Source organism: Rhinoderma darwinii, chromosome 6, assembly GCF_050947455.1.
Source record: "Rhinoderma darwinii isolate aRhiDar2 chromosome 6, aRhiDar2.hap1, whole genome shotgun sequence".
NCBI lineage: Eukaryota > Metazoa > Chordata > Amphibia > Anura > Rhinodermatidae > Rhinoderma > Rhinoderma darwinii.
The window spans coordinates 39,785,506-39,806,151 of NC_134692.1; the positions used below are offsets into that span (position 1 = coordinate 39,785,506).

Sequence of the window (20,646 nt, forward strand, 5' to 3'; positions counted from 1 at the left end):
GCCATAAAGATCCCCCCTGTAGCTAACGCCATACAGACCCCCCTGTAGATAACACCATACAGAACCCCCCCTGTAGATAACGCCATACAGAACCCCCCAGTAGATAACGCCATATAGCCCCCCCCCCCAAAAAAAAACAAATATGGCCTATAGTTTGTCCTACAAGAGACATGCATCCCCTATCCACGGGATCGCTAGCAGCGATAAGGAGAACGAGGGACCGAAAGTCCCCCGAAGTTCTCCATGACGGCGTCTGCGCAGTTCAATAAAAATGAAAGGAGCGCTGGTCACGCATGCGCACAAGCGCGACCGGTGCGCAAGTAATTTCTATGGAGCTGTAGACAGACCCCGGAAGTCCGAGGTTTGTCATGGAGAACTTCGGGGGACTTTCGCTCCCCCGTTCTCCTTTTCGCTGGGCGTCCCAGCGATCACACATGTATCCCCTATCCTGTGGATAGGGGATGCATGTCTTTTGTAGGAACAACCCCTTCAGTGGCGTCGCGCCGTAGCAACCATAGCAGCTGCTAGCGGAGCCTCCGGCCATGGGGGCGGGACGTGCCGGCGGGTGACACGGGCCCCCTCAGGCAGCGGGCCCCGTAGCAGCCGCTACGGCTGCTATAGCGGTAGATACGCCACTGGCCAGCAACATACTTCTCACAGCTGAGGGTTTGCTAAAATGTATACAGACAATACTTTGGGACCCAAACAGCATGGTAGCAAACCATTAGTGGAGCTGAGATATTGGGTGCTGCTGTGTTTAGCGCACATTGGTTCCCTTTAGTCATTTACTGCTACTAATAATATCAACAATAATGTATTATGTAATGAATAATTGCGGTATAGCACTGCCACAGTGAATAGGTGATAACCTTCTTGTGACCAGAATACCCCTTTATACCATTTAAGCTCTATTTTTCTGATACAGAGCAACAAATCCCCTGCATAGACACAGATTTGAAAGATAACACTCTGGCTGCCTGTAGCCTCCACTAGGGCGAGCATGTAAATCCAATATAAAACAGTATGCCGTTAGCTCCTAAACTCCCATAAGCAGGGGCGTAACTAGGAAAGACTGGGCCCCATAGCAAACTTTTGACTGGGGCCCCCCCCTCCCCTGGGTGTCACACAACCCCCCCCCCCCTTGTAGATAGTGCCTTTTTTACAGCCCCCCCTGTAGATAACGCCATACAGCCCCCCCTCTGTAGAGAACGCCATACAGCCCCCCTGTAGATAACGCCATACAGCCCCCCTGCAGAGAACGCCATACAGCTCCCCCCTGTAGGGAACGCCATACAGCTCCCGCCTGTAGGGAACGCCATACAGCTCCCCCCCTGTAGGGAACGCCATACAGCAACCCCCCTGTAGGGAACGCCATACAGCGTTCCCCCCCCTGTAGGGAACGCCATAAAGCGTCCCCCCTCCCAAAAAAATGCGACCTACAGTGTGTCCTACAAAATACATGTATCCCCTATCCACAGGATCTCCACAGGATAGGGGATACATGAGTGATCGATGGCAGCGATAGGGAGAACGGGGGACTGAAAGTCCCCTGAACTTCTCCATGACTAACCTCTGACTTCCGGCGTCTGCGCAGCTCAATAAAAATGAAAGGAGCGCTGGTCACGCATGCGCACAAGCGCGACCGGCGCTCCATTCATTTCTACGGAGCTGCCGACACAGACCCCGGAAGTCAGAGGTTTGTGATGGAGAACTTCAGGGGACTTTCAGTCCCCCGTTCTCCCTATCAATGCCAGCGATCACACATGTATCCCCTGTCCTGTGGAGATCAAGTGGAGATCCTATGGATAGGGGATACATGTCTTTTGCTCTATTTTGCGCCTTCAGGACCAGACACCGTTTAGCCCTTTTTAGCACGTGTTAGTTAAATGGCTATAACTTTTTTATTTGTTGGGATAACGACGTGATTTTTGCGACGTTTTTTCCATAGACAATGCAGGTTTCATTTTTTATCGTTTTTATAAACACCTTTTTTGCTATTTTAGAATTTTTATTCATAAAGTTTGAAAATAATAGTAAAAAAATAAGCTTTTTTACGTTTCAGCTATTTTTTTTGGGTAATAACATAGTTTTACCCTAAAATAGACCTTTTATTTGTGATCGTCATTGTCTACCGTAAATTTTTATATATTACATGTCTATATTAGGGTAATTGGGTCAGCGCTAGCGTTACAACAATGATTGGCGGGGGGAATGGTTTTTTTTTTGGGGTGGGTATTTTATGTGTATTTATAATTTAAATTTTTTTTGCACTTTACGTTACTATTTTTTTTTATTACTATGGTCTGTCCCCCAAAGGTCAAAGAAGACCTTTGGGGAACTTTTATATATTTTTTTCCTCTTTTACACCATGTTTTTTCACTGTAACTGGAGCTGCACAGCAGCCCCAGTTACAGGGGAAATCAGCCCTCTCATAGTGACGATTGTCACTAATAGGGCTGTGCTGGGTCTAGTAAGACCCAGCAGCAGCCTGCCACTAACGGCACCCGGCGATCATGTGACCAGTCACATGATTACCGCCAAGAATAGAGACAGCGCCGCTGCTGCTGCTGTCTCTATTCCAGAAGAGGCTGGACGCAGCCTGCAGGGCTTAAGGGGAAGCCTCCATGACCTCACTGGTAGGGAAAGGGTTAATAGGTAAGGGAGAGTTGGAGGGAGAGTTAGGAGGAGGTGGAGGAGGGACAAGGAGGAGTCAGGGGGCCGTTGCTGAGCTTCCCGCTGTTTGCGGCATTGAGCCGGAAGCAGCGGGAGGAGTAACACAGGGAGAGACAAGCTCCCCGTTGCCCGCGCTTATAACAATGTCGGAGGCCGTATTATTAGAGCGGCTGCGTGCCGCTGATGTGCACCACGGTCCCGGATGGCTTGAGGAGACCGTGGCTGCATTAACTAGGATCCCGGACGCCGTTTCGCCACGCCAGGCCCGGCGTTCGGGGTCTGTTGCAGGGGACAGGCTCCCCTCCCCCGGCCCCCTTACTAGCATTACTATGGCGGCGGGGGGGGAGTCGGCAACAACCGCTCCTGCTCGGAGCAGGCTGAGAGCGTTGCCGGGGGTGACGGCGACTCAGGCCGGGTCGACCCGTCCCTCCCGGCGGTCCCGACCTCCAGAGCGCCTCAGTCCTGAGGCAGTCCCGCGGACACGGCGTCGCAGAGGGAGCCCGATCTCGGACGCTGCAGGCCAGGCAGCTGGGAGGACCGCCCCTTCCCAGGCCCTGCGTCCTGGCAGGAATCCCAAGCCGCGACGGGGTCCGGCGGTAAGCAGGGAGTCGCAGGCCGGGCTCCCTGTCACCCCTCCCCCATCGGATGGAAGATTCGGAGGACAAGGTACGGCCGCCCCGCCTGGTGATGTTCCGGCCAGGGGGCAGGCTTCTTCAGGATCAGCGAGACGGACGTCTAGATCTGCAGCGACGTCGAGGCAACAGGTCCGGTCGGAAGTCTGGGTCCCGGCGGTCGGGCGGCAGGTTGCCGGCCCATCGGTCAGCGCGTCCTCATCCCCGTTCCGAAGATGTCGTTTGGATGGACAGTCGTCGGCGAGAGAAGAGCTGGAGGAAGGTGAACTGGACGTGTATCGTCGAGGTCAGGATGGTCCGGCTGACGGGAACACAGCGCCTGTGCAGCCCGGTGAGTGTATAACTCCATCATTGTCATATCCAGCGATTTTTATGTCGGGTATCGGCGGGGGGGCTGCTAGCGTCGCATCGGTGGCCGGTAGTGGCGCGGGCGGGCGCGATGGCGCGGGTTTGGCAGACTTAGTGGGTTGCTTGAGAGAGCTGGTCGGGCGCCTAGATAGGGCGGTGGCGCCGGTAGTCACGGAAGTGTCCCCGGCGGTAGTTTGGGAGGGTCCCAGGGAAGGGGGATTGTTACAAGCGCGGCCCGTAACGGCGGTTAGAGAGGCGGTCGCGGTGTCGGTACAGACCGAGGCGCAAAAAGATGGCGATCGGGTGCGTATTGATGATCGCGCTCGTGGGGAGGTGTATGTGTGTTTCGAAGGTCCGTTGGGGGCGCATTTAAAGCAGGAGGTGCGTGAGCGGATCTGGAAGGACGAATATGTAGAGATTTTTTCTCTCTTGCCGCTCGCTAAATTTAATTTGGATAAGAGCAAGCGGGACGAGAGTAAAAAGGACGAGGAGGAACGGCGGCGGTATAGGCTTATCCCGCAGACGTTCGTTAATTGGTCGCAGGCGTTCGCCATATTAGCCAGTGTGATAGGGGAAAAGGCGCCGGAAAATTGTTCGGCGTTGTTTTGTTATTTTGATGCTATTGGGGAGGCTCATAGGGCGTATGGGGGTCAGGCGTGGCTGCGATACGACGAGCAATTCCGTCAGCGAAAAGCGGTTCGGCCGGCGATTCGGTGGGACCAGAAGGATATTGCTCTCTGGTTACGGGTTACGGCTCCGGTTAGGCAGTCCTTCCCCGGGAGCGCCGGCCAAGGAGGCCAGTCTAGTCAGGTTGGACAAGGCGGCGGGGGAAAGGCAGGGTTTTGCTGGCAATTTAATGAAGGCCAGTGCAAGTTCGGGGCCACGTGCAAGTTCAAGCACGTGTGTTCGGAGTGTAATGGTGCATCACACGGGGCGGCGAAATGTATGCGGAAAAGGAGGTCAGGGAACCAGTCCTCCGCGGCTGGTCAAGGGGGTGTCACCGGTGAGGGTGGAAAAGATGGCCCCTTATCTAAATGAGTATCCGGACAGGGCGGCGGCTAAGTTGCTTTACGAGGGTTTTCGTGTTGGTTTCGTTATTCCCCGCCTCCTTATGAGGTTCCGGTTACGCGGAGGAATTTAAAATCGGCTTACTCGCATGCCAAGGTCGTGTCGGACAAATTGTTAAAAGAAGTTTCGTTGGGTCGCATGTCAGGGCCTTTTGTTGAGTCGCCAGTAAAAGATTTAGTTGCGTCCCCGTTGGGTATTGTTCCTAAACGTGAGCCCGTAAAATTTCGTTTAATTCAACACTTATCGTATCCCAAGGGTTCGTCGGTAAACGACGGGATAGATCACGAGTTGTGCTCCGTAGCCTATACCTCATTCGATGAGGCGGTGGGGTTAGTGCGGGCTGCGGGCCCGGGCGCGCTGCTAGCAAAAACCGAAATCGAGGCGGCGTTCAGGTTGTTGCCAGTTCATCCAGAAAGCCAACGGCTGTTGGGGCTGTCTTTGGAATGGGGCCTTTTATGTGGATCGGTGCCTTCCGATGGGGCGTTCCCTTTCTTGTGCGTACTTCGAGGCGTTTAGTAGCTTCGTGGAGTGGGTAGCGAGGGGAGTATCCGGGTCGACTCGTTGATCCATTACTTAGATGATTTCTTGTGCGTTGGCCCGGGGGGTTCGCCGGTTTGCGGTAATTTGCTTTATGCACTACAGAAGGTTGCGAGGGATTTTGGGATCCCTTTGGCGCCAGAAAAAACGGAGGGCCCAGTAGCGACGATTTGTTTTTTGGGAATTGAAATAGATTCGGTGGCAATGGAGTGTCGTCTCCCTGCGGATAAGCTGGGTGCTTTGAGGCTGGAGGTACGGCGGGCTTGTAGACTGAAGAAAATGACGCTGCGGGAGCTTCAGTCGCTGCTGGGGAAGTTGAATTTCGCCTGCCGGATTATGCCAATGGGGAGGGTGTTTGGTAGACGGTTGGCAGCGGCAACGGCGGGAGTGCGAGTGATTTGAATAATTTTACGGATGCGGCTGGGGCGGGCGGTTTTGGAGCTTACGGGGGAGGTCCGTGGTGCGCAGGTCAATTGCCGGCTAGTTGGGTGTCCAGCGGACTCACGCGGAATCTGGCCCTGCTCGAGCTGTTCCCCATCGTGGTGGCGGCAACCATTTGGGGGGACAGGGTCAGGGATAAGAAGGTTCGTTTTTTTTTTACTGCGACAACATGGGGGTGGTGCTGGCCATTAATAACATCACGGCGTCCTCTCCTCCTGTAGTTCAATTGTTGCGACATTTAGTGTTGGTATGTTTGTCGTTGAACGCGTGGGTGGTGGCGGTGCATGTGCCGGGGGTACGGAATTGCATCGCTGATGCTCTTTCTCGCTCGCAGTGGGACCGGTTTCGGCAATTGGCACTGGGAGCGGAACGTCTCGGTTTGGCTTGTCCGGAACATCTTTGGGATCTGGTCTCGGTCCCGTAGAACAACTGATACAAAGGTCTTTGGCGCGCACGACGTGGAGTGCTTATTCTGCTTGTTGGAGGCAGTGGGAGGAGTGGGTAAGAGAGTTGGGTGACGTCAATACGGATAGAGACAGGTTGGTGGCACTTTTGTACTGGTTAGGGGACGCCTGGGAGGCGGGGTTTTCAGTGGCAAAGGTGAACCGGTTCATATCTGCGGTGGCGTTTGGTTTCAAGTTACGAGGCTTTCAAGATGTATCTAAGGAATTTTTGGTGCTACAGGCTTTGAAGGGGTTGGGCCGAGGTAGAGGGGAGGCGGATAGTAGAAGGCCTGTGTCGTTTGCTTTGCTTAGCCAAGTAGGGAAGGGTAAGCTGATAGTTTTGTTCGCCCTCCCGGGGTCGGTTATGTGCCCAGTAGAGTGCATGCAGGGTTTTTTAAGCCGCAAGCGGGGTCTCCAGATTTGCCTTTGTTACGCCATGTGGACGGGTCGTTTTGTCCAGGTTTCAGTTTGGAGATGTATTTAAGGAATGTCTGACGGCGGTTGGTGTCGCGGCGGGCTCATATTCATCTCATTCCTTCAGGATTGGCGCAGCAACTGCAGCGGGGCGCTGGGGGTTGGATGATGAAGGGGTGCGGCGCATTGGTCGTTGGGAGTCCAACTGAGTTAAGTCCTATGTCCGCTCCATTTGTTATGAGGTTGTGGTTAACGCTTAAAAAATGTTTTGTATGGCAGTGTCTAATTGTTTTCCATTTCAGATTCGCCTCCGTGTTTGGTGTGGTTGCTGGGTCATTCGTACGTGCACTGGGTCATTCGTACGTGCCCGGACGGTCGCCAGTTGCGCATTCCGCGACAGGATGCGGTTGTGCATTGGCTGGGATTTAGAGGTATGTCATGGAGCAGGGGGTTGGCAGAATTCCAGACATAGGCCCGGCTTGATAGGGTTCCGGAGGTCTTAGTGTTGCACGTGGGTGGGGATGACTTGGGAGTCTGCCCCTTGCGTGAGTTGGTGCGGGATATCAAACACGATATGTTGGGTTTGTGGGTTTCTTATCCCAAGTTGGTGATAGTGTGGTCGGACATAGTCCCGAGGAAACATTGGCGGTTGGCTAGGTCAGTGAAAGAGTCAATAAGGCTCGCATTAAAAGTTAATCGGGCGGTGTCCCGTTTCGTAGCAAAAATCGGGGGCATTTGTGTGCGGCACAGGGATTTGGAGTCAGGAGTGGGGAACTTCTGGAGGGGTGATGGGGTTCATCTGACCGAGGTTGGCATTGATCTTTGGAGCTTGGCGATAGCAGAAGGAATAGAAAGGGCGGTGGTGGTGTGGCGGAACTCACAGGCTTAAGGTGGTCAAGGCCTGTTTCGCTGTGGCGGGGGGAGTCCTTGAGGCCAGTCAGTACAAAATGGTGGGGGGGTCGCATCGGGGGTATGCGTCCCCCAAAAAAGGTACATGGTTGAAGACTTCATCGGGTGTTATCCCTTTGAAGTGGTCTTCTGGTAGAAGGTATATCACTTGAAGGCTTCATCGGGTGTTATCCCTTTGAAGTGGACTTCTAGTGGTCGGTATATCACTTGAGGGCTTCATCGGGTGTTATCCCCTTGAAGTGGACTTCTAGTGGTCGGTATATCACTTGAGGGCTTCATCGGGTGTTATCCCCTTGAAGTGGACTTCTAGTGGTTGGAGCCATCTGCAGAGGTGAACGGTGCTTCCGAGCTGGTTTACGGCTGGAGGTAATTGGTGGTTTGCAGATGGCTAATTCGGTGTGTTCTTAAAAAGGAACATCTGAAGGGGCTTCAAGGACTTCCTCTGCTCGGGTTAATGTTAACGTTAAATTGTTATGTACGATTCTGACCCATGTTGGGTCAAGTGAATTATTAGGAGGAATTCTCTGGTGGATTCCTAACTAGTTATCCGAATGTTTCGGATTTAAATTGTTTTGATAAAACTGTGAAATTAATAAACGGCTGCTGTGGCCATTTCACATCCAACCTCGGTGTCACGTGTCTTTCCTAAAGGTGGGGGTGGAGGGATAAGATGGGTAAGGGAAGGTTCATTAACACACGACTCTACTTAGGAAGGTCAAGAAGAGGCTGGACGCAGCCTGCAGGGCTTAAGGGGAAGCCTCCATGACCTCACTGGTAGGGAAAGGGTTAATAGGTAAGGGAGAGTTGGAGGGAGAGTTAGGAGGAGGTGGAGGAGGGACAAGGAGGAGTCAGGGGGCCGTTGCTGAGCTTCCCGCTGTTTGCGGCATTGAGCCGGAAGCAGCGGGAGGAGTAACACAGGGAGAGACAAGCTCCCACCCTCCCGCCCTTTGTTTGTTACCCCTGTGGGGCTTTATGTACGTCCGTTTATGAGTGTTGTCTTTGTTTTGTGTGCTTATTTAACATGTTTTTCCTTTTTTCCCGGAGTAGGTTCTGTTGTCATGGCAGCTGGCGGGGGGAGTCCTTGAGGCCAGTCAGTACAAAATGGTGGGGGGGTCGCATCGGGGGTATGCGTCCCCCAAAAAAGGTACATGGTTGAAGACTTCATCGGGTGTTATCCCTTTGAAGTGGTCTTCTGGTAGAAGGTATATCACTTGAAGGCTTCATCGGGTGTTATCCCTTTGAAGTGGACTTCTAGTGGTCGGTATATCACTTGAGGGCTTCATCGGGTGTTATCCCCTTGAAGTGGACTTCTAGTGGTCGGTATATCACTTGAGGGCTTCATCGGGTGTTATCCCCTTGAAGTGGACTTCTAGTGGTTGGAGCCATCTGCAGAGGTGAACGGTGCTTCCGAGCTGGTTTACGGCTGGAGGTAATTGGTGGTTTGCAGATGGCTAATTCGGTGTGTTCTTAAAAAGGAACATCTGAAGGGGCTTCAAGGACTTCCTCTGCTCGGGTTAATGTTAACGTTAAATTGTTATGTACGATTCTGACCCATGTTGGGTCAAGTGAATTATTAGGAGGAATTCTCTGGTGGATTCCTAACTAGTTATCCGAATGTTTCGGATTTAAATTGTTTTGATAAAACTGTGAAATTAATAAACGGCTGCTGTGGCCATTTCACATCCAACCTCGGTGTCACGTGTCTTTCCTAAAGGTGGGGGTGGAGGGATAAGATGGGTAAGGGAAGGTTCATTAACACACGACTCTACTTAGGAAGGTCATGTACACAGCGCGCATTCAGCGCTGTGTACAAGTGATCGGAGAAGACAGAAGCAGCAAAAGCTGCTTCTATCCTCTCCTCAGGGTCCCCGGCAGTCACTGACAGCCGGAGACCCGACATTCAGCTGCCCGATCGCGCGGGCAGCATGTTAAAACCCGAGCCGTAGAAAGTCTAGGGCTCGGGTTTTAAGGACCCTGACCGCTGGCCGTAAAAATACAGCCAGCGGTCGGGAACCAGTTAATGGCAGAGCGGGGAGATACCTCCCTGCTCTGCCGTACTGTTCAGTGGCGTCCCGCTGTAGCAACCATAGCAGCTGCTAGCGGAGCCTCCGGCCATGGTGGGGGCCCGTGCCGGCGGGCGACACGGGCCCCCTCATGCCGCGGGCCCCGTAGCAGCCGCTACTGCTGCTACGGCGGTAGTTACGCCACTGCCATAAGGCCAGGATCACACACACAGTTTTGTGGCAGTTTTTGTGGCAGTTTTTGGCTCAGGTTTTTGAGCTAAACACAGGAGTGGATACAAATGTAAGGAGAAGAATCAGTCTTTTCGTTATACATTTCATTTCTTATGGATCTACTTCTGGCTTTGGCTCAAAAAATGTGGCTAAAAACCACCACAAAAACTGCATCAAAACTGTGTGTGTGATCCTGGCCTTAGGGGGGATTCACACATGGCAGATTTTGTTACAGAAATTTATATGACTGCAAATCAGTTCCATTCATCTCAGTAGGGTTGTTTCTGTGGCAGGTGAATGGATTTCTGCAAGTTCCATATTCAGCCGCAGAAAATTTCTGAAACCAAATCTACCACATGTAACTGCTCCCTTAGGCTATATTCACATGGCGGATTTTGCTTGGCGGATCCTGATGCAAAATCCAATGCAGAATTATTATGCATATATACAGTAATATTCCAAAGCAAGAACATAATACCGTCAATAATAGTAACAGTCAAAAATGGTAGCGCTCTAGCAATGCTGTGGAGATACTTTGCCGTCTCGACACCTAGACAACTAACATGCCTTTATCAAAGGGACCAGAAAATTCTTAAGGACAATATCTGCATGTATGTCCATTGGCTGAAGATTCAGGGTTATTAGGTTCGGCAGCAAGACAATGATACGAAACAACAAAGCAAGTCCACATCTGAATGGTTGGGAGAAAACAAAACCGAACAGAAATGCAATGATGGGACCCGAAATGAGCAGTTCATAATTGAGAAATCACCAATCTTACTGAAAAAAACCTTGGCGTATTACAGTAGCAGCAAAGTTGATTTGAACACATCTCATCCACACGTTGCAGATTAGGTCCGCACAGAAAACGGGCAGTATTGACATGGGGTGCAGATTATACGCCAATTTATGCTGCGAATTTGCTGCACATTTTTTGCAGAATTTCCCATTGAGTTCGCTGGGAAAGTCAAATTAAGCAACAAATGCCATTGTTAGAAGAATTTTCTGCGATTATTCTGCGTATTCGCAGCTAATTACACAGGTTATTAAAAAAAAAAAGCCTATAATACCTCCAACGGCGCTGTCATAGCAACGCGTCCCTGCGCTTCCAGCTGCTCTGTGTCCAGTCTGCCCCCTGTGTTGACATTTCATCACATATGAGCCCTGCAGCCAATCGGAGACTACAGCGGTCACATGTAATAAAACATCATCACAGGAGGGCGCCTAGACACAGAACAGCAGAAAGAGCAGGGACGCGCTGCTATGGCAACAGCCTGAGAGGTCTTTTTTTTTTTTTTTTTTGTCTAGCGACCGTTTTCCGCAATGGAAAATGTAAGTGAATATACGCACCTCATTTGGTGCAAATATTTTGGCCAGATATCCCTACGTGTTCTGGTTTGTACATACTGCAGACTTTTCCGCAGCGCATACAGCCTGTGTGAACATACCCTAAATGTGGGCCAATATCTTTTTGAAATTATTGGGCAGATAACTAAAAAAATCCAGTTTGCTCTGGTTGTTTAGCTTCTAAGGGTTGCTTGCGCCACAGATTCACTGGAAAATGTTAATGTTTTACACACAGATTTTGCTGCGGATCTGCCATATATTTCATCCTTTGCATTGCAAAGGATGAAAATCATGGAGAACATCCATGACAATACAGCAACAAAATCTGCACCATGGCCTGAGATGCATGCAGATTTTTTCTGCTACGTGTGGATAAGGCATTGAGTATCCTATCCACAAGTATTGTGGAATTCACACCAAAATCTGCAATAAATACGCCATGTGTGAACATAGCCGTATATTAATGTTGTTTGCCCAGCCAATGAAATGCATCCCCCAATGAACCCTATACTTCTCTCCTGTATAGACAAACCAAAATTAAATGGGTGATGCAGCAAAAGCCCCAAGTACAAAGAGGACCATTATAGTTTTACGTTTGTCTCCCTATTATAGTTCATGTGTAGCATTTGTACATGGGTGTAAAATAACGGTATACCAAATATTTAGGTGAGTTGTAATAAAAGAGAGGGACAGGTTTGTGCAGACAACACAAGGGTGCAAAGGATAATTTAAGCAGATTATTGACCTAAAGAGATGGTATCACCTTGTTTAACTATTTTTTGTACTGGTATAATTAGATAGAAACATGTTTTTTATAATATGCTTTGATGGGGCAGCCATCTTGTCTGAGTTGTAAACAGCAGGTGCAAAAATTAGCTTTACAGCATCAACCATTACATAAGAAAACAAATCAATGACTAATATGGAAAAGTGTTGTGAGCATGCTCTGTGCCCCTGCATAATAAGAGGGAGGATGGACTGAGCTGTCCTCATCACCTACTGAGAAAGGTGTGGACCTGTGTTATCTGCCTCCAGTTTTCCTTGTAAGGCCGGATTCACACGAGCATGTTACGTCCGTAAAGGACGGAACGTATTTCGGCCGCATGTCCCGGAACGAACACACTGCAGGGAGCCGGGCTCCTAGCATCATAGTTATGTATGACGCTAGGAGTCCCTGCCTCTCCGTGGAACTACTGTCCTGTACTGAAAACATGATTACAGTACGGGACGGTTGTCCCGCAGCGAGGCAGGGACTCCTAGCGTCGTACATAACTATGATGCTAGGAGCCCGGCTCCCTGCAGTGTGTTCGGTCCGGGACTTGCGGCCGAAATACGTTCTGTCCTTTACGGACCGAACATGCTCGTGTGAATCCAGCCTAATCCTCCCTCTCATGATAAGGAGTTGACTGCTGAACCTGCCCTCAGTGTACACAGCACAACCTGAAAAGTGATCTCTACAAAACAGGAAGACTAACTAACCTACCATGAGTACTCAGCAGCCTGTCTGAAAACTTCACTGAGATAAAAACCACCTCCACCAAACGCCCCCACCCTGCGCCGTTCTACTGAGCCAGGGTTCTGTGGTCACACAAGTTCGGTTGAGTAGAACAACAGGGAGTCTAATCGTTGCACCACAACGCAGATACTGAAATGCAGCCCTATTTGCACTCAAATATGTACAGAGTATACGGAGAAAATGTGTGTGTTTATATATTTATATATATATATATATATATATATATATATATATATATTTGTGTAGTGGCAGCAGGCAGGGCTTAGCCACTATTGTTGATGAATGTATGGCACAATTAGAAGATTTAGCATTTTCTTCATACTGGTATTAGTAATACCTTGTACTGCCAGTTCTTTCCATCTCTCTTTGTTTTGCTGAATAATTTCAACCAAATTCTTTTTGAAATGTAGCAAGTCTACATTTGCCAAAGAGTAATCTATTGTAGAGCTTCCATCTGTTTGTGATGTTCGCACACTGGTCTTCCTCTGTGTGTCAGTACCACGTCCACAATCAGAATTATTCAGACTACAAAAGAAAAAAAAAGCAATTTACAGACACATTGCTGACGATTGATAAATTACTAATATTCCAATTTCTGGCTGCACACAGATACTGTAATACAGATAAACGAACGAGATTTCTGGACAACTGAGCTTTGTTATATGAGAGTTTTACATTGATATTTGTCCATGTTTAAAAAAAACAAATACACCCAAATGATGGGAGTTGTAGTTTCACGATAGCTGGAGGGAGGCAGAACCACAGGTTGGTGACCACTGCTCATGTGCATATATTGTTGTGGCAAGAATCCACACTATTAGGGCTTGTCCACATGTAACGGAATTGCAGCAGAAAATTTGGTGGAGCCTTTGTTAAAGAGGCTCTGTCACCACATTATAAGTGCCCTATCTCCTACATAATCTAGATAGAAGGAAGAAGGAAAAGGCTGGCACTGTTGAACCAGTAAATATTTGAATGGAGTTTTCCAATGGCCTTTTTTGATGGATCACGGCAGTGAAATTGCCCCAGAGGTGCTCATCGACCAGTACAGCCCAAATAACTTGATATCAAAAGATAGAAAGTATAGAGGCACTCACCGACTTTGCAACAAAATACTTTTATTCAGGATCTTGGTCTAGGATGTGGAATAAGCGGCTTATTCCACATCCTAGACCAAGATCCTGAATAAAAGTAATTTGTTGCAAAGTCAGTGAGTGCCTCGATACTTTCTATCTTTTGACTCCTACATAATCTGATCGGCGCTGTAATGTAGATAATAACACTGTTTTTTATTTTGAAAAAATGATCATTTTTTAGCTAGATATGAGCAATTTTTGATTTATGCTAATTAGTTTCTTAATGACCAACTGGGCGTTTTTTAACTTTTGACCAAGTGGGCGTTGTAAAGAGGAGTGTATGACGTTGACCAATCAGCGTCATACACTTCTCTCCATTCATGTCCATTTGTACTCAGCACAGCGTGATCTTGCGAGATCATGCTGTGCTGTCACATACACCCATATTAACTTTACTGAAGTGTCTTGAGAGTGAATAGACATCACCTCCAGCCAGGACGCGATGTCTATTCACACTCCCGACACTTTAGTAAAGTTTGTGTGGGACTTAATTGCTGCAGGAAATGTATCAGTGTTTTGGTCCCTCCAAGGCGTTTCAGAGACGTGAATGAAGCACGGCACGCCTTTATCTGCGTGTGTGAACCTGGCCTTAAGGTGTTGTCTTGCTAGGATGCTCAACCTACATCTGATTGGCTGGACTGCGGCCAGTAAAAGCAGCGGAGAGCTGAATGCAGACAAAGTGCACGATGCATTCCTAAAGCTGCTGCCACGTTCTAGTGATGGCCACGGGTCAGATGGGACAAACCTCTGCCAAATAGACTTTGGTAGTGATACAACACCAATGTCTTTGACGAGACAACCACATTAATAGCAAACCATGTTTTTAGGTATAGTATTGTAAGTACGGTATTAAAGAGGATATGCGATTTGGACAATCTCTTTTTGTTTGAGGGGTCCCCACTGCCTAAACTATTAGGGCTTATTCACACGACAGGGATAATTGGCCGTGTGACGGTTTTACACCTGTTCGTGTGAATACGGTCTTAGCTGTCATATGTGGGGAATCCTGCCAGGAAGTGCTCAATTTACCTGCAGCGCTGCCACAGAAAAAGTGAAGCATTACACGGGGCCCGTTAAAATGAATAAACTGTCCATGTAATGCATTAAATCAGAGCTACTTGAACAGTTGATGAATGAACTATAAGGAGCAAAATTTCACTCTAATGATCAATGTACACGGCTCCACATTATAAACATGCTCCGTATGTACAGCCAAGGAACATACAAAGTACCAAAGACACTAAATATGGATACCATATAACAATTTCAATTATTTATTATAAATATTATTATAGTGACAACTTATGTACAATGTGGTAGAGAGAGGTGCAAGTAATCAAGCAAAATAGTATCGAACACAACAATAGGAGAGAGCCCTGCCCATAGATGCTGACAGTTTTATATATATATATATATATATATATATATATATACATAGTACACATAGCTCATCTCTCTCTGAATTAAATAGATTTAAGCGATACCTTTTACTGGATTAACAAGTGCGATATATACAGGAAGAATATATGGTAATAAGTGAGTTTTTGTGATCAGTAGTAATTTTCAGAGCACATGTACTCCACAAAACTGCCACTTGGTGGCGGTATTGCATAGGAATGGAATAGCAAGAAGAAGAAAAAAGAATTACAGCTTTTCAGCAAGAACAAATCTAAACAATGCTAAAAATGTAAAGTAAACTGACAAACCTGGATTTATCGTAGACAGAATGATCAGTTTTTGTAGCTTCCTCTATAAGAGGCATAACAATTTTCTCGGTGGAATCAGTTAGAAGCGTGAAAGTTGGCTCCACTATGAAGTCTATAAAACCTGCAAGTTATACAACAAAAATCGTAAACAACATAGAGAATGAAAGCAGATCTGTCACCTGAATATGCTGCCCTATTTAAGACTAATAGTAGAGCGGACCTGTCCCTATACAATGTTGCATTTAAATAGGGTGGCATATTCGGCGGACAAATCCACTTTAAAATAAATTGGGGTAAATTTACTAGACAGTTTTTTTCTACGCCAATCATAGCTTTTTTTCCCGCTTGAGGAAGATGCAATAAATTTAATTAGAGACACACGCCTCTTAATAAATCTATCGTGTCTTCTGCTGTCCGTACGCCACTTTCCACTATCATTTACGGCATTTTTTTTTTATTATTATTTTTTTGTGTGCTGATTTTGATGCAAAAACCACATCAGAATCAGTGCCTGAAAATGCCCTAAATCTTCCCTCCATCGATTTTAATGGGTGGTGGAGGCATTTTATTTTCTGGGCAGTTTAAATCAATAGGAGGCAGAAAAAAAAACGTGCCGTTCTTTTAAAGTTGCAAAATTTTAAAAAATTCTTAAGAAACGCCTTAAAAAAAAAATTTCAAAAACCACGTGCATTTCACAATCTGCTTAAAAAAATCATAAAGGAAAGTTTGAGGCAGATTTCTGCTTTTTACTGGTTAACTGAATACAGTTTAGTCACTCTAAGTGGTTATCTGGACGTTAATAAATGTGGTAGACATATGAGCTAACAATTGTGATTATTTTCCCTTTGGCTACACGCTCAGGCCCCATGCACACGACTGTAGAATTCATCCGTAATTACATTCCGTAATTATTGACCCATTCATTTCTATTGCCCACAGACACCTTCCCGTATATTTACGGGACGGTGTCCTTACCGTTAAAAGGCTCCGCAGAAGATAGGACATGTCCTTTTTTTTTTTTTTTCGTGTGCCTTAGTTTGTAATAAATACATTTATGTCGCTGTTTTGTAAAAAACAAATAAGATTTTATTGCAAATTAAATAACTTTGCTCTTAGTGTTTGTATTTTTTCAGTCTCCTCTTCTTGCCGCCCCAGACCGCAAGAGAAAAGTTTGGGGACTCAATTACAGAATAGAGTATATTGTAAAATGTGACCGTATCTAGAGTTTATTTCACGTGTATATATATATATATATATATATATATATATATATATATATATATATATATATATATATATATATGTGTGTATATATAAACTTGTGTATATATATATATATATATATATATATATATATATATATACATATATATGTATATATATATACAAAAATAGCAAGCAGCACTGTGATTTATATAGACAGCGCGGATACAAGCCCTTAAATACGGATCCAATATCCAAACGGAGTATAAAAAGGCAAAAAAAATTGCAGCACCCCCGTAAGTTCAGTGAAAAAAATTTGTGGACTTTATTCACCTCTGCAACATTTCAGCTCACTGAATGGAGCCTTTCTCCATATATGTGTGTGTATATATATACACGCATACTCCCAGGATACTTTAAATTGTTATAATAATGAAACAGACAAAAGCAGTTGATCACCTATTTGTGACTGTGCTACCAGTGTTGACTTTCGGTCACAGAGTGGTGAAAATGGTAGCCCTAATTCCGCCTCTTTGTCCCCCTGTAAATATAAATTGTTACTGTAAATAGAGGGTAAAGGAAACTCCAAATAGTCTTTATTTAAAAAAATCCAACCGTTTGGTGTATACAACTCTTATGCAGATCTTTTCGCCTCCACTGCTGTAGACTACACACAACCCTGATCCTGCAGTCATATGCTACTCAGTCAAACTAAGTAAGATGTAAGAAGTAAGACATCGATGTAGATGGTAAATGCCATAATCATATGGCAGATTTGTTGCAGAAATTTGCAATGAGGTTTGCAGAAATCCATGCACATGCGACAGAACATCTCCATTCATATGTTTGGAACAGATTTGGAGTCGCAGAAATTTCTGCAACAAATGTACTGCATGCCATAAATCTAGTAGCAAAAAAAAGGTATATTCCAGCATTTCGTGAAGAAATCTCATAGCTATGACTAAGAACGCAGTTGGCGTTTGAAACGCGTAAGTGTAGTGGTCCCTTGTCTTTATGTGCTGGGTGGATTTTTAATGTTTATAAAATAAAGTCCTGAGATTTCTTGACAAAGTGCTGGATCATACCTTTTTTTTGCTACTGTGTAAGACACCTGGGTCAGGGCGAGGTCCGTGCACTGGATCACGGAACACGCTGGACACCGGTGGGCTGGAAAAATCTTTTCATTTTACTATGCCATAAATATACCCTTAAAGCGACTCTCCGGTTTACAGTGTAAATGTCACTAAACATGTAGAATGGTTCCCTAAACATGTAGTAGTTCACATACCTAGTGTCTCCTTTTTCATGTTGCTGCCGCAAGTCTGAGAAGCTAACGGACATACATACATGAAGAGGGGACTGTGAATGGCGCAAATTACGCCAGAAACATTGAAAAGGAAGGTACCAGGATATGAACACCTATGAATGTTTATTTTTTTTATTAAATCAAAGATTTTTGTATTTTTAGGTACCATTTTATTTGACTTTTATAAATTTTTTATCAAATAATTTTTATTCAGAGTTCAAAAGTTATACACATGCATATCTCATGACATCATGAAGCATAGGTGACACAGCGATGTTACTTTCAGTAAGGGTCTGTTCACATCAGCGTTCGCTGTGGTTTCACTTTCAATTTCCGTTGCGGGGTTCACCCGACGGAAACCTCTGACTGAACCCCGGAACGGAAAGCGAACGCTGATGTGAACAGGCCCTAACATGTACAGGATGACATAGTGTGACAAAAGTTTTCTCCAAACTCAATTTTTCATTTTCTTTGTAATAGTATGTCAATTATGAATGAACACAAAAAATACTAAATAGCCCTTGAACTCCAAAATATCATGTTCGCCTCGGCGACATTATCTCCTCTAACTACTCTGTAATTGTCCCAGAGTGCCCTGAAGACTTTGCTCATTGTAGCCGGATGTATATTGAAATGTACACATTAAAGTATCAATGTCAGCTGAAGAGTAATGTTTTTCAATAAGTGATCGCCATGTTTTAAAGACCTTTTCTGTAGTTTTGTCTTTGTGTCCTTCCGTTTCATTTTTATCATACATAAGTAGTATCTTTAGAGTACTAATCACTTCAGATATCTCTGGATGAAGTTTTGAAGCCAGTGACGTAATGTGCACTTTTTGATAACTAACAAAGCTATGTGAATCACCTTCTGAGTTCCTTCACCCTGAATTCGGGGAATATAATGAAATAACAGCGCTGGTGGAGTGACAGGAAGCGTCACCTCACAGGTGTCTTCAATGAGTTTCAAGGCTAGTTTCCAAAACTCATCTATTTGTGGACAATGCTACATACCATGTACAAGATTAGCTGTATGTAAGTCACATTTAGGGCAGCTACGTCAGTAATGCGCTGGTGCATCTCTATATGACAAATCAAATGCATACGTTGCACTATGCATAAGCCGAAAGTTCATCTCACGCACTGCTCATTTACAATAGCTGTCCTTACTATCTCCCAGCCTTCTAGAATTGTCCCAGACAGCTCTGAGACACTTAGTTTTGATTCCCAGGCTTTAAAACAAGTAGTGATAATCGAGTTGAGAGTTTGATGCCTTCATTTGCTATAAATTGCTGATAGAGAATTTCTGTTATTGTCATAGGTCATTACCCCATCGAATGCCCCTGGCGTCTTTACTTCGCCTATATTACGTACTTTAGATTTACAAAATTCTATCACTTGAGCAAATTGTAAAAACTGGTTGTGGCCAAGGTGATATTTCCTAGAGAATTCTTGCCATGTTAACAATCTCCCCTCTTCTAAGTGCATGAGATCACGCAAACTACTAATCACTTCAGATTTCCAATGGGAGAATAGTTTATATTGGTTACCTGGTGGGAATACTGTGTTGTCCCATAATTAGTGTAGTATTTTGAAGGGCAATATGGCAAGCCATATAATTTCCTGACTGCTTTCCAAGTCCATATTGTGTCTTTGAGAAGTAGGCTAGACTTGACATGTTTGGGAAGTTGACTTATTAATTTTTTTTACTTTTTACTATACAAATGTTATGTATCCTGCATACATAGAAGCTGTATTATTTGCTCTCTCAGCCGATTCTGTCAGTTCAGAAAAACAGACGACTCAGCAGAGAGCGGGTCCTGCGTGTCTTTGACACACAGGATCAGGCTAATATCGATCACATCTAACTTAGATATTAGCTGGATTCTGTGTGCCGGAGACACGCAGGACCCGCTCTCAGCCGAGACATCAGTTCAGCTGAACTGACGGAATCAGCTGAAAGAGAACGATAAAAAGCTTCTATGTAGATAAGATATATAGAAACAGTATTGTAAAAAGTGAAACCTTTTTTAATAAAAGTCAATTAAAAAGGTTCTTAAAAACATAAAAAAAACATTGATTTAGTAATAATAATAATCATCATAGTAAAAAACAACAATCCAAGGTGTATATAGTCTTTAACTACACAATTTTCATGTATAGTGAAATTTTAACTGTGAAAAATAGGATCGATTTAAGAAATTCTATTGCAGGTGTCCCAATCTTCTGCATTCCTGACAGGACAGTTCCATTTCCCAAAAAATAATTGAAATTCTAATTCAATCAAGGCTAAATATACTGGACTATAAATTTTCATATGCATCTTAGAACAGTGTATAATATAAACGACTACAACAATTATTTAAATTAATAAATACATTATGGGACATTATTTTATAAAAAATTTCAATGAAAACAAGTTAAACATGAATGAATGTCATATAAGCAAATATGAAGCCAATAAGGAATTGATGCTGGATATTAGATAGTGAATGGAATATTGAACTAGCACCTGTCTAAAAAATTCCTCCATCAGTAGATCCGTCCACCGCTGATGCATATCCCATGTTTTTGCAGGATGACTGATGTCAGCAGCATGAAGAATCAAGGACATGGCTTTCGACTTGTCTATTCTGCGAGATAAATAAAACAATTCAATCGTGCCCATGACAGTGAAGGAAGAGACATTTAGTATTTCTCAGTCTATTGCTGCTTTATATATTAATAACCATAATAA

At 45.4% G+C, this 20,646-nt stretch overlaps 1 protein-coding gene across 1 annotated transcript in view; it reads right to left on the reverse strand.

The window, feature by feature from the left end:
- PDE1A (phosphodiesterase 1A) overlaps positions 1-20,646 on the reverse strand; it is a 229,843-nt gene that overhangs the window by 12,864 nt on the left and 196,333 nt on the right. Inside the window, exons 10-13 of the mRNA XM_075831158.1 lie at positions 20,422-20,542; positions 17,067-17,148; positions 15,405-15,525; positions 12,900-13,087 (exon numbers count right to left, since the gene is read on the reverse strand). Coding sequence (XP_075687273.1) covers positions 12,900-13,087; positions 15,405-15,525; positions 17,067-17,148; positions 20,422-20,542 — 512 coding nt within the window. The remainder of the gene's footprint in view (positions 1-12,899; positions 13,088-15,404; positions 15,526-17,066; positions 17,149-20,421; positions 20,543-20,646) is intronic.